Source organism: Penaeus japonicus, unplaced genomic scaffold (assembly GCF_977035675.1).
Source record: "Penaeus japonicus unplaced genomic scaffold, GWHDUDI00000001_assembly GWHDUDI00000024, whole genome shotgun sequence".
NCBI classification, from domain to species: Eukaryota; Metazoa; Arthropoda; class Malacostraca; order Decapoda; family Penaeidae; genus Penaeus; species Penaeus japonicus.
The window spans coordinates 37,075,114-37,087,613 of NW_028234426.1; the positions used below are offsets into that span (position 1 = coordinate 37,075,114).

At 41.8% G+C, this 12,500-nt stretch overlaps 1 protein-coding gene across 13 annotated transcripts in view; it reads left to right on the top strand.

Annotated features, from left to right (window-relative positions):
- Nucleotides 1-12,500, top strand: part of Orp8 (Oxysterol-binding protein-related protein 8) — a 192,127-nt gene that overhangs the window by 75,306 nt on the left and 104,321 nt on the right. For 8 of the 13 annotated variants that reach the window (XM_086551058.1, XM_086551057.1, XM_086551072.1 and 5 more), the window contains one exon: nt 565-672. The exons of the other annotated variants lie outside the window; for them this stretch is intronic. In XM_086551058.1, coding sequence (XP_086407184.1) covers nt 565-672 — 108 coding nt within the window. The remainder of the gene's footprint in view (nt 1-564; nt 673-12,500) is intronic. 13 annotated transcript variants of the gene reach the window in all.

A 12,500-nucleotide genomic window follows, 5' to 3' on the forward strand; every position in this document is an offset into this window, starting at 1 on the left:
TTTCATTTATTACTCTTATGCCTGTGATGGCTATATTTCCCCTCTATTACTTTATGTATTGGTATTACTCTTATTAAAACTATTACTGTTATTACTATTATTATTGCCATATATTTTCTGACTTGCAGTTTTATAGTTCTGTACATTTTATGACTTTATAATGGCCTGTGCAAGCTGAACATATATGTATATATTTTAATTTCGTTATGATTCTATTTCTAAGTGTTATTAATTTTGTTGTGAATATTGTGCTTGGTGTCCGGTGAGAGGTCTGTCAAGTGTGGCAGCTGCGTCGGGTGTCGGAACGGCCTGGTGTGACACGGTGTCGCCCCCGCCCTCCTTCGCTTCCGACACAAAGTCCGTCAAGTACCCGGATGTCGAAGCGAGGCGAGCGTCGGTGTCACCCCAGGCCCGTCCCGGCGCCGCGACCCTCGGAGCAGCGTGCCACACGGGCGCCCCGCAACGCCATGTTGGCTGACGGCGGCGGTGTGCTGTGAGTGTGATATAAATGCCTGCGTGAGGCTCCCCCCACTGATAGCCGCCTGTCCTCCCTGACTTACCCAGAGCGCAGCGGGAGTGGTCGGAAGGCGTCCCTGGCTGTCCTGCTGCCCCGCCTGCCCGGCTACCACGGATCCTCAGAGTCCCTCAATCTAAGCCCTCAGTCCTCCCCAGGTGAGTCCCTTCTCCACGCCTCCTGTATCCGGCTTTTCCTTCCCTCTCCTGGGCCCTGCGCTGCCGTGGCTCCTCTGCCCCTCTTTCCATTCTTCCTCCTCCTTCCTTGGCCTCTTCGTCCACCTTCTCCCTCTCCTTTTCCTCCTCCCTCTTCTTTTCCTCCTCCCTCTTCTTTTTCTCTTCCTCCTTCCTTTTCTTATTAATTTCGTTCTGTTTCTCCCTCTTTTTTATCCCTTTTCCTTTATTTTATTTTATTAATTTTCCTTCTTCCCTTCTTAATCCCTTTTCCTCCCTTTTCTTTCTTTCTTTTCATTTCCTGCTTCGCCCCCTTAATCGCCTTTGTCCTTGTCCTAGCCTTTACCGCCTCCTCCTATCCCATCTGTATTCTTCTCCTGATCCTCCTCCTCATTTCCTTCGTTACACATTCTTCAGTATTTTTTTCCTTCAGCCTATTTCCCTCCGATCCTTCTTCATAATCCTCCTATTACTTTATTCTACTTTTTTTATTCGGGGTTTCTTCTTTCCCTTCGCCTATGTCCTGCTCCTTCCCCTGATCTTTTGGGATCTAATTCTTTGTCCATCTTTTCTCTTTTCTCTTCCACCTCATGTTCCTTCTCCTTATCTTTCCTATTTCATTCTCTATCCAGGTTCTCAGTCTGCTTCTTTTTCCTCACCGCTTCCACGTCCGGCTTCTCTCCCTTATCTTCTCGTTCCCATTCACCGTAGATTTTTCTTCTCGTCCTCCTTTGCCACGTTCTGTTCCTTTTCTTTATCTTTCTCATGCCATATTTTGCCCAGATTTTTTTTTTTCTCCTCACCCTCGTCCTGCACCTTTTTCTTACCAGCTTTCTCCTTCTCCAGCTTTCTTCCTATTTCTTCATCACTTTTCTCTCACCTTTCCTATCTGTGACTGTCAAAGTTATTATTCTCTTTTTATACTTCCACATCCTCTTCTTTCCCTTTATCCTTCCTTTCCACTTCTTTATTCAGGTTCTCATCTTTCCCCTCTTCCACGTCCCTCAGCTTCCTGTCTCATTATCCATTTCCATATCCCACTGTTACCCTTTATCTCTCCTCTCCCATTCTGTGTCCAGGATCTCCTCTTTCGCTTCCACATCCTACACCTTTTCCTCTGTCTCTCCTTCCTCATCCCCCTCTTTCTAGGCTCTCCACTTTTCCCTCTTCCAGGTCCTGTATCATTCCCTTACTTTTCCTGTCCCAGTATCTATATTTAGGTTATTATCTTCCCCCCACTTGCCTTCCCCTCATCCACCATCTCCTCTTTCACGTCCTGCCTCTTCCCGTCTTTCTCTCATTCCACATCCTCCATTTTCCCGACTCTCCTCTTTCCACGCCCTGCCCCCCCTTCCCTCGCCTCTCCTGTCTCCTCGCGCAAAACAAAGCTTTCCGCACCAACCCTCTCTCTGCCTTCCGTCCTTGCTCCAGCGTTGAAGTAGACATATAGAACTGTGCCTTCTGGACGCTGTAGTCGTTGCGTAGTGGTTTACGATAGAACCTAGAGAGGCACTCTTTTCTTCGTAGGAGTAGCTGCCGTGTAGAGATGAGATGGCTCGGAGTCCCGGCCAGTTTCTCTTTCTTGTTCTTTCTCTGATTTACTTTGGTTCGATGTTTTCTGTAATTCCTTGTTTTCCTTCAGCATATTGTTATTATTATTATTATTTTTTTTATTACTTTCATTTTTCCTTTTTTTTTTGTCATCTTCATCTGTTTCTATTTCTTAGTCTCTCTTGTGTTTTGCTCTTTTCTTCTATGTCTTATTTCCTTTCTTCTGCTTCTTTGACTTAGTTTCCATATTTTTCGCTGTTTTCTTCTTATTCTTATTCTTATACTTCTTTTTAATGTTCTTCCTTTTCTCTTATTTCTTTTTAATTTTCTTCTTTTTCTTACTCTCTTTTTGATATATTCTTTATTACAAGGAAAGTTTCTCAAGGACAGAACTGAAATTTCCTTTATCGTAAAGTTGTGTAGGCATATGTGGTATTGTTGTTGCTATTTGTTTTTCGTTTATTACTCCATATATTGGTTATGATGTATTTCATTATCCTTGTCCTAGATTCTTGTTGTTCTCTTTTGCGATGATTATTTCTCTTTTTATGTCGGTTGTTTCCGTTCAGGTGTGTTTCGCGCTAGGTAAGTCGAATGATGTTTTATATGTTGGATTTTTCAAGTGAACGGAAATATTGAATACTCTTCGTGTTTTTTTGTGAAACGCAAGAAATTTTCCTATTTCTTTATTTCGAGAAACACACTCACGCAAATATATGTATGTATATATATTTTCTTTTCTTTTTCTTTCATTTCTTTTCTTTTTTAGAGAGAGAACGAAAGAAAGAAAGAAAAAATGAATGAGCATTTGTGTATATGGTCCCGAGGAGAGCGTTCGCCAGGCGCAGCTGTCTCGGTACTTGTCTCGGAATAACAACAGGTGGAAAATATAACCTTCTATGGCGTTCCCGAGGAGGAGATTGTTTGACGGGGCATTCTCCAAAGACGGCAAATATTTGTCCTGGGGCGTGAGTGTTGACTCGCGCCGTTGCCGGGATGCTGAGAGCGCTTCGTGGCGAAAATTGGATGCCTCCCATTTTGTCACGTTGCATATTTTTCACTCCATAGTGTCCGTCCACGTTTTTTTTTCGAAGGAGGTGACGTTATTCAATACTAGATGTCTGGATATTGGTAATTTATGCACGCTTTAGAGTCAGGGTTTGGGCTGGACATTAGCTAGTATTTACGATACTATTTGTGTACTAATGGAGTCATTAGAGTTCACGGTAAAACGCCATGTCTAACGGCAATATGAATATACTGTTTGTGGATATTGGTGTAGAGTGAGGACTAGGAAAAAATATAGGAGACAAGGACAGTGCCCGTTGCGTTAGCTGCGGATAGGATGTATAGAGTTTACCATGCGTAAAGTTTTCAATGAAAAAAAAATATTATTCATGCGTATATGGGAAACAGACAAAAGGAAGTACAGCGAACCGGGGAGCAACAAACAGGCCAGACGTTGATCCGATGGTCGTTGCGTGGGGAGGGGCAGTACCCCCCCCTTCCCCCCCTTCCCTTTGACGGACGGTAAGAGAGAGAGAGAGAGAGAGACGGCGCCACATTTAGGGATGGCAATTGCGTTTCGTGCCTTGGCTCTTTAAATTGCAATTGCAGCGCCGATCCCATTAATGATTTTTTTTTCGTCGTGGAGGACAATTTCGTCTTGAGTAGATGCGTTCATTAGTTGAATTGGTAGATTAAAAATGGACGACCGTAATCAAAAATAGGGGGGAAGGGAATTGAATAGGGTACTGGGAATCGTTTAGGGAAGACGAATGTCGCTGTATAGCAAGACTGGCAAGAGCCAAAAGAAGCAAAGAGGAGAGGAGAGAAAATGAAAGCGGAGAATAATAAGGGTAAAGGAGGGAAGAGACAGGAAAAGGGTAAGGCGGCCCGAGAGTCTTATTGGCTGGCGCTACACCGTCGACTCGGAGATAAGCTCACTCTGGGGAGATTACTGCTCTCGTCATATAGTCCTTATTTTCGCGGGCGAATTAGTTTTGCTTGTATTGCATTGCGTTGGGTTCAGTATTGGCAGTTTTTATTGTATAGTGGTCTTATTTTTTTATTTCATCCATTTATTTATGTTTACTCTGTAAATGATATGAATTATGAACACATTGTTTTGGGATAAACTCTAGGCTGAGAGTACGCCAGATTTCACTATATTTTTGTACACCACCACAACCTTCCAGTCTCTCCTCAACTTGAAGTATTAAGAACTGTTTGATTATGTTATTATAACTGATATATTAGGAGGTATATTCTCTTTGTTTACTAAAATTGAATTTTATATCAACATGTATCAGTTAGCCAGGCTGGTTAACAGATAACTAAACTTTTTTTCTTTCTTTCTTTTTTACAATCAACCCTTCAGAAAATCATCAAAGGAACAAGCACTTAATAAGATTAGAAAAAAAAGTAATGAATCATAACCGAGCTGTGACGAACCAGGGAAGGAGAAGTGAAATCTTTAAGAAGGAACATATGAACTCAAGTATTCACTATTTGAGGACGAATCAAAGGGAAAACACGGAGTGAGCATCCTGAACTCGACTCGGGGATAATTGCACATGCGACTCATTATAGAAGGCAGTAATTGCACGTAGCCTTAGGTAATTAGTTTCGTGATAACGTCCTGGCCGCCGGTAGGGATGCTCGAAGTGGAGAGACTGAGATAAAAGATAAAAGTAAATCAATGGAAACGAACATCAGACAACCTCAAGGACAATAATGATTACAATCAGAGTCGCTGAAAATAAGCTGATTGTCCATTTGAAAACGCTCCTTCTAGTTCGGGTTGGGCTTGTGATCGTCCGCCTCTCAGTCCTCGAAAAGGGCGACTCTTTGGTTCTGAGGGAAAGGCTTTTTATCGCAGGGAATCAGGTGGGGAACAATGCTGATTGTGTGGTTTATGATTGTTATGTCTAGGGAGTTATTATCAAGGGTGGCCAACTCGTTAATTAATGAAGTGCCATTGTTGTTCAAGTATGATATAATCTAGAAATAGTCGTTTTTATGAAATACTGTTGGTACTTTTTTCGGTCGATGGAATTTTATTTTTTTGTCAGTTATTGTGTATGGCATCTGTTAGCATTTAGAATGTTGGATTACCGTGTATTTCTCCTTGGATACTCTGGGTATTATGTAAGGTTTGGTATAACTCTCTCTGTCTGTCTATATGTATACATCTACACGTACACAAACATAAGTACATACACACATATATATAGATTGACATTTACAGCATACTGTTTATTTAGATATTGATTCGTAAACGAACTTACACCTATTGTTTCCAACTCTGGTTCCAACTTCTGAAGTTGACCTTTGTGGGGCGAAATTGAAGCAAAAGACATTCCTTTCCTGTCTATTGTGTTCCGAGGTTCTTCAGATTTTATATATATATTTTTTTTTGTGTGTGTAAAGCAACTTTGATCCCAAGGTATTGTTTTACTAGTCCCCTTTCTTTCGGGGATTTTCCTTTCTCCGGCGTTCGCTGTTTCTTACTAAATAGTATTGCGGGGGAGGTTTGTGTGCGGAGGGCATTGTGGCTTCTGCTGATTGTGTTGACATTAGTTTTTGTTTATATTTTTATGTTTTTTTATAGAAACATTGCAGAGAAAGAGCAGAACAATACACACACACACACACACACATACACACACACACACACACACACACACACACACACACACACACACACACACACACACACACACACACATATATATATATATATATATATATATATATATATATATATATGTATATGTATATATAATCATATATATATATATATGTATATATAATATATATATATATATATATATATATGAAGAGAGAGAGAGAGAGAGAGAGAGAGAGAGAGAGAGAGAGAGAGAGAGAGAGAGAGAGAGAGAGTGAGTGAGTGAGTGAGTGAGTGAGTGAGAGTGAGTGTGAGAGAGAGAGAGAGTATGAGAGAAAGAGTCGACGAGGACGCGAGAGCCTCCTCCGTCATCAGAAATCGGAGACCGATAATGTGAACGCTGATGACGTGCGTCGACGCGAATAATTATTTGCTCGGCCATTGTTGAATATAATTTCTCACTTGTCTCCCTCTTTTTCCAGCTTCGTTTCGTTTCTTAAAGACTCTTTCTTTTCTTTCTTTTCTTTCTTTCTTTCTTTTTGGACCAGACGGCGTTGCGTTAGAGGAGTTTGAATGACGTATTGTTTCCGGCGTGAAGTGGCGAATTCTGCATTTAAATGGGCGCTTGTGTTGTCGTACCCTTGTTATACTCTTGCTCGCGGCCGTTTCTTTTTTATTTTATTTTATTTGTCCGCCGGGTCGTTCTCATTCGTTATCATTATCATGTTTTTTGTTTTTTTTTACCGTTCACCGTATCCTCTGTATCAATTTGATTCGTACTTATATTGTTTCTTTGTCCTCATTTTCATTTAAAGTCGTCCGTATTCCCGTTTTTAATCGTCCTCATTATCCTTCTCATTTCGTCTTCATCGGTTTCATTCGTTCTCTTTCTCATTTTTATTCGCTTTCATAACCATTTTATATTCGTCCTCATGATTATTTTTCGTTCCCATTATTATTTTCATTCGTCCACGTTCTCCTTTTTTTCTTCGTCCTCCTTTTCATTTTCGTTCGTCCTTTTTAATTCCTGTTGTTCTTTCTTTTTTCCCCCAAAAAAATTATCCCTAAAATTTTGCACCGCCCTCCCTTCATGTTTGTGTGTGTGCTTGTATGTATATATGCATTATATATGTATATATTTATGTGTGCGCTTATGTCTGTGTATGTGCGTGTGCGTACGTATGTGTGTATGTGTATGTGTGCCAGTAGGTGAGTGAAGGTGTGTAGCGAAGGGCGGTCCTGCCTCGGTATTGATCCTCTGACGCTGCAGACCTGTCCTGTTCCTCCATCACCCCCTCCCCCCCCCATGTCCTTCCATCATTATCCTTCCTTGTTCCTATCCATCATTATCTTTTGAATCGGTTGTCCCTCCGTCTTCCAACATACCTATTTTCCCTTGTTCCTCTGCTTGGCTTACATCTCCTTTTATCAATTTTCTGACTCATGTCCCTCATCCTCATCCACCTCATCGGACTTTTCGATTACCTGTTTCCATTCTTCCATACTCTATCCTAATTACGTGTGTAAGATTTAACTATTCGCCACATCCTGTTTTATTTTTTTTCGAAATCCTACGCTATCCTATCCTTTATTCATCATCCTACGCAATCCCCCTTCTCATCCTGCGCTATTCTACCTCCCTCATCCATCTCTCAAATACTCCTTTTTTTATCATATTCTAGTCATTTTCTTCTTTTCATTCGCGTTTTCCTTTCCCCGTACTCTCGAAATGTATTACGCCCCCCCCCCCCTGTCCTTCCATATTTGCTCCCTCCCGGTCACCTTTGGGCCAAATCACTGCCTATCCACTCTCCACTCCACCATCTGTATCTGTGTGTGTGTGTGTGTGTGTGTATGTGTGTGTGTTTGTCCCAACTCCCTCCCCCTTTCGTCTCTCTGTCTCTCTCTATTTGTCTATCTCTCCCTTTTTCTTCTCTCCTTCTCTCCATCCCTCCTTTCCCTCTCCCACAATTTCTTCCACTCCTTCCCTCTCTCTCATCCTTGATCTCACTCACGCCTTTCCCCTTGCCCATACCTCTTCAATCTAGCATTTTCTTTTTTTTCTGTGATGAGATCAAGCGACATGGATCGGAGGGATAGTGTGCTGTATGGTGTTCTTCCAAGTATATTTCTCATTAAATATGGATGGTCGGCGACAATGACAGTGGTTCCGTTAGTTTGAGGGAGAGAGAGAGAGAGAGAGAGAGAGAGAGAGAGAGAGAGAGAGAGAGAGAGAGAGAGAGAGAGAGAGAGAGAGGGGTGGGGTGGGGGGGATTCATATGCACCATCCCCAAATAATTGTTTAGATTGCTTGAATCCACGAGCAAGATCCTGCCTCTTATTTAAACATAATTTTACGTTTCTCGCCCGCGTTGCTGCTTTGACTCGCTGCTAAATGTTGCAATGCAATGTGAGGTATTTGGTTGCAGGCTAGACAACAACCCAGCTCATATAAAGCAGTTAGGGTGTTGCTTCAGACAAGATGATAGATTATTGAGCTTGCTTGCTATTCTGAGCGTTCGATTTTCCTGGTCACGGATTCGGTAACGCGAGGAAAACATTGGGAATCAACATGTAGAGAGATCCTGTTTCGGGTCCATGACGACGGGAATCAGTCGAGTCTATCCCTAAGGAGTTTACTTTTTCAGTGCGAATGTAAGTTTGACGTCATGCATGCGGGATGTTTATGGAATGTCTTTCTATATTTTGTATATGTGTATCGATAATGTTTTGAATGATCTAGGGTAAGAAATGCTTTGTTGTCTTACTCATTTCGTATTTATTGAGAGACTTGCTGGCCTGTCATCGGATGGTATATACTGCGCGCGTGTTGTTTACTGTGTGCATGTTTATGCCAGCCCACGAAAGCGTTATGTGTCATGCAAAAGTTATAATACCGATAAGTCACGAGAAGTCATGCAAGAGTGATGGCTGATGCAAAAAAAAAAAATGAAAGCAATAATATGCTAGAATTATATTGATAGTTAATATTTGAAGCATACGATTTATTTCGAAATCAAACCCGGGATCGAAGATAGTTGAATTTGGTGTGCGGTTCCCGTCGATTTTATCCGTCACCCCGACACCTCTGGGCGTGCCGAGGAAAGACTTCCTGTGATCCTTTGCCGGTCGATGGATCCTGGGTCTCCCCAAGGACTGGCGTGCAGCATAAGCCAAGGTCACGACACAGGTAGATAGCGGCCAAGAACACGCTGCACGAGTCAGTTGAACATTGATATTATCTTTTGATAATATCTCTCTCTCCTCTCTCTCTCTCTCACTCTCTCCCACTCTGTTTTCTTTTCCCTCACCCTTCTCTTCTTCCCCTCTCTTCTCTCTCTCTCTCTCTTTCTCTTCCTCCCTCTCTCTCTTCTCTCCCTCTCTCTCTCTCTCTCTCTCTCTCTCTCTCTCTCTCTCTCTCTCTCTCTCTCTCTCTTCTCTCCCTTCTCTCCCTCCCTCCTTCCCTCCCTCCCTCCTTCCCTCCCTCTCTCTCTATTTCTTTCTCTCTCTCTTTCTCTCTCCCTCTCCCTCTTTCTTTCTCCCTCTCTTACCCTCTCCTTCTTTCTCCTTCTCCCCCTCTCTCTCTCTCTCTCTCTCTCTCTCTCTCTCTCTCTCTCTCCCTCCCTCCCTCCCTCCCTCCCTCCCTCCCTCCCTCCCTCTCTTTCTCTCTCTCTTTCCCTCTCCTTTCTCCTTCTCCTCCTCCCTCTCTCTTTCTCTCTCTCTCTCTCTCTCTCTCTCTCTCTCTCTCTCTCTCTCTCTCTCTCTCCCCCTCTCCCTTTCCCTATATATATATATTATATATATATATATATAATATATATATATATATATATATATATATCATATATATATATATTATATACATAATGTACACATATATATATATATATATATATATATATATATATATATATATTATAATATATATATAATATATATATATATATATATTTATATATATATATTTGTTTTTATATATTTATTTACTTATTTATTTAGTATGTATGTATATATATATATGTATAATATATATATATATATATATATATATATATATATATATATATATATATATATATATATATATCCTCTCACTCGCCATTATTTCTGTCTCTCTCCATAGTATCTAGCAGCATTAACTGCCCGTTGTCGCTTTAGACTATAAAAGCAATGTCACGTCGAGATCTCCTACTGGAATCCCTCCCACAACCGGAAGCATTTTTTCGTCTCGCTCGCCCCCGGCCGGCGGACAAACCCAGCGAAGGTTGTTATCAGCGAGACAGTTATTTTTAGGCTCAGGCGGGTGACCATTGATCTGAATTAACCACGCTCCATCGCATGGGGATAAAAGAGCTGCTGTGCGGCGTCAGCATTTCTCAGTGTCTACCTTGGCCTCGTTCTCATCTCCCTCCGTAGAAGACCTCGCCGGCTCTCGCAGCATCAGCTCTGAATGTATCTGCCCTTGCTGCTGCTGCTGCTGTATCGGTCCTTGTAGAGTTCATTTATCTCGAGTTGTTGTTTTTATTCGTCTTCTCTGTTTGTTTGTGATAGTACACTATATATATATACTACGTGTTTCGAAATAAAAAGAGAGAGAAATCGCTTTCTGGTCTTTATTTTTGGTGTTTTTCTTTTCTTTTATTTTATTTTCTTTCTTTCTTTTCTTTACCTAATGAGAATAAATGAAGATATATGAGTATTTTTACAGTGTTTGATGTTACACTTCAGCAAACCAGCCAGTTTATGAGGTCATAGCTACAACAGACACATGGCCCTGAGCTAAAGTCACAAACATTTGCCCATCGCACATAAGATGATTAAATTCGTTAGCTTATGTAGACTGCTTAGTCTCTGTGTATCTTTTTACCAAAGTATATATTCATAATTACCAGTAAATGACATTAGGTTTGTTTTATTTACCGGTGAAATTATTAAAGTAAGACATGGTATTTTTCTCATATATTAATAACTATGTACGAGTAAAACTATATTTAGAAAATAGAGAGCTGTATTAACCATCAAACCCATCACAGTGTAGCGTTTGACAGGCTTCCGTTTGTAGTAACAAAGGCTTGTGCTGCCTCGTTCAGGCCTGCCGCTCCCTGGTGGTGCAGCGCCTGGATGTTTTAAACCACACAGCTGAAATGGAGGGCAAGGTGGTGAGTAAGGAAGTTGAATGTGTGCGCCCCCCCCCCCCTCTCTCTCTCTCTCTCTCTCTCTCTCTCTCTCTCTCTCTCTCTCTCTCTCTCTCTCTCTCTCTCTCTCTCTCTCTCTCTCTCTCTCTCTCTCCAGAGCGCCAACTTCTGATTGAACCCTACACTTTAGATAATAAGTTCTTGATTTTATGTCCTTAAAATTAATTATATTTCCCTTCGCTGCCAAATTGACTTGCTACCAGATGCATTGAATTTCTGGGCGCTACTACGCTCGAACCAGAGGCAGGCAGCAGTACCTTTTCTTGTCACATCACAATTGCTTCCAGTTGAAGCTGCCATAGATTTTGCACCCGTAACTCGGCATCTCTCTCGAACGCGATATCTCGCCATCTCTCGCCATATCTCGTTGGTGTCTTCCACTGCCACAGTAATGTATTCAACCGTCCCGATCATACTGATTTAGCGAACTTCGAGCAGACGAAGGGAAATGATACACAAAGGATACGTGGATTTATTAACGGCGTGCAAGTGGGGAGAGTAAATAGTCGTTCTTGCTTTGCATATTTGTGTATGGAGAGAGGGGCGGGAGCGCTCAAGGGGTGCGACCTCTGAATCCGGCAGTCCTGCTCATTCAAGAACTACGAATCAGTGCTTGCTCAGTGCTTTGGTCCCTTTTTTTTGGGGGGGAGGAGGGGTCTGAAGAACTGACTTTACTGCTTGCTTTTGGAATTCGCTCGTAGTTTGGAACAGGAGACGCCGTTCTTTTTCGGAGATTTTCGATTTTGGCGAGTCAACTAGTCTGTTAAGAGCGGACAACGGATTGAATGACCGTTGAATAAAAGATTCTTGCTAAGGATGCGATAGCATGCATCAAGATCGCTATTGTTGTTGTTGTGATTTTCTTCGCCCACTATAATGACACTTGGTTGACTTTTTCTTTTAAAAATACAAATTACATTTGGTTGACTTGACCAAGAGTTTCATCGACACACGCGGTACAGAAACGGTCTTGGTTTAACGTCCGGTGTAAAGCAAGCAGGTGTATTTAAAGCAACGCCCCTGCATTTAGAGTCCACTGCAGGTCGCGTTGTCACAGGTTGGCGGATGATAAAAGGAGTAGAAATGGAGGTGTTGGTTGTTTTGCTCAATTTAGATTGAATTTGGTGAAAATGCTATTGGTGTCTCTGTTACTTTATGATATGAACAGATGTTTGGTTCCCATTCATGGTCCTATATTGCCGGCAAATCATGGGCTGAAGCAGTGAATTTTTTTTTTATATTGTCCACATTATGGCTACATTATTTTGTATGCGGCTGCGTCTGTGTCTGTGTGTGCGTGTAAGTGTGCGTGTGTGTCTGTGTCATTGTGTGTGTGTGTGTGCCCCCGTCCCCTGAGAACAAATGCAGACGGCGGCTCTTTTGGTAGCGTTATCTCCGTTCCGAATGAAATTAGAAAGGACGCGGTAATCGCAGCG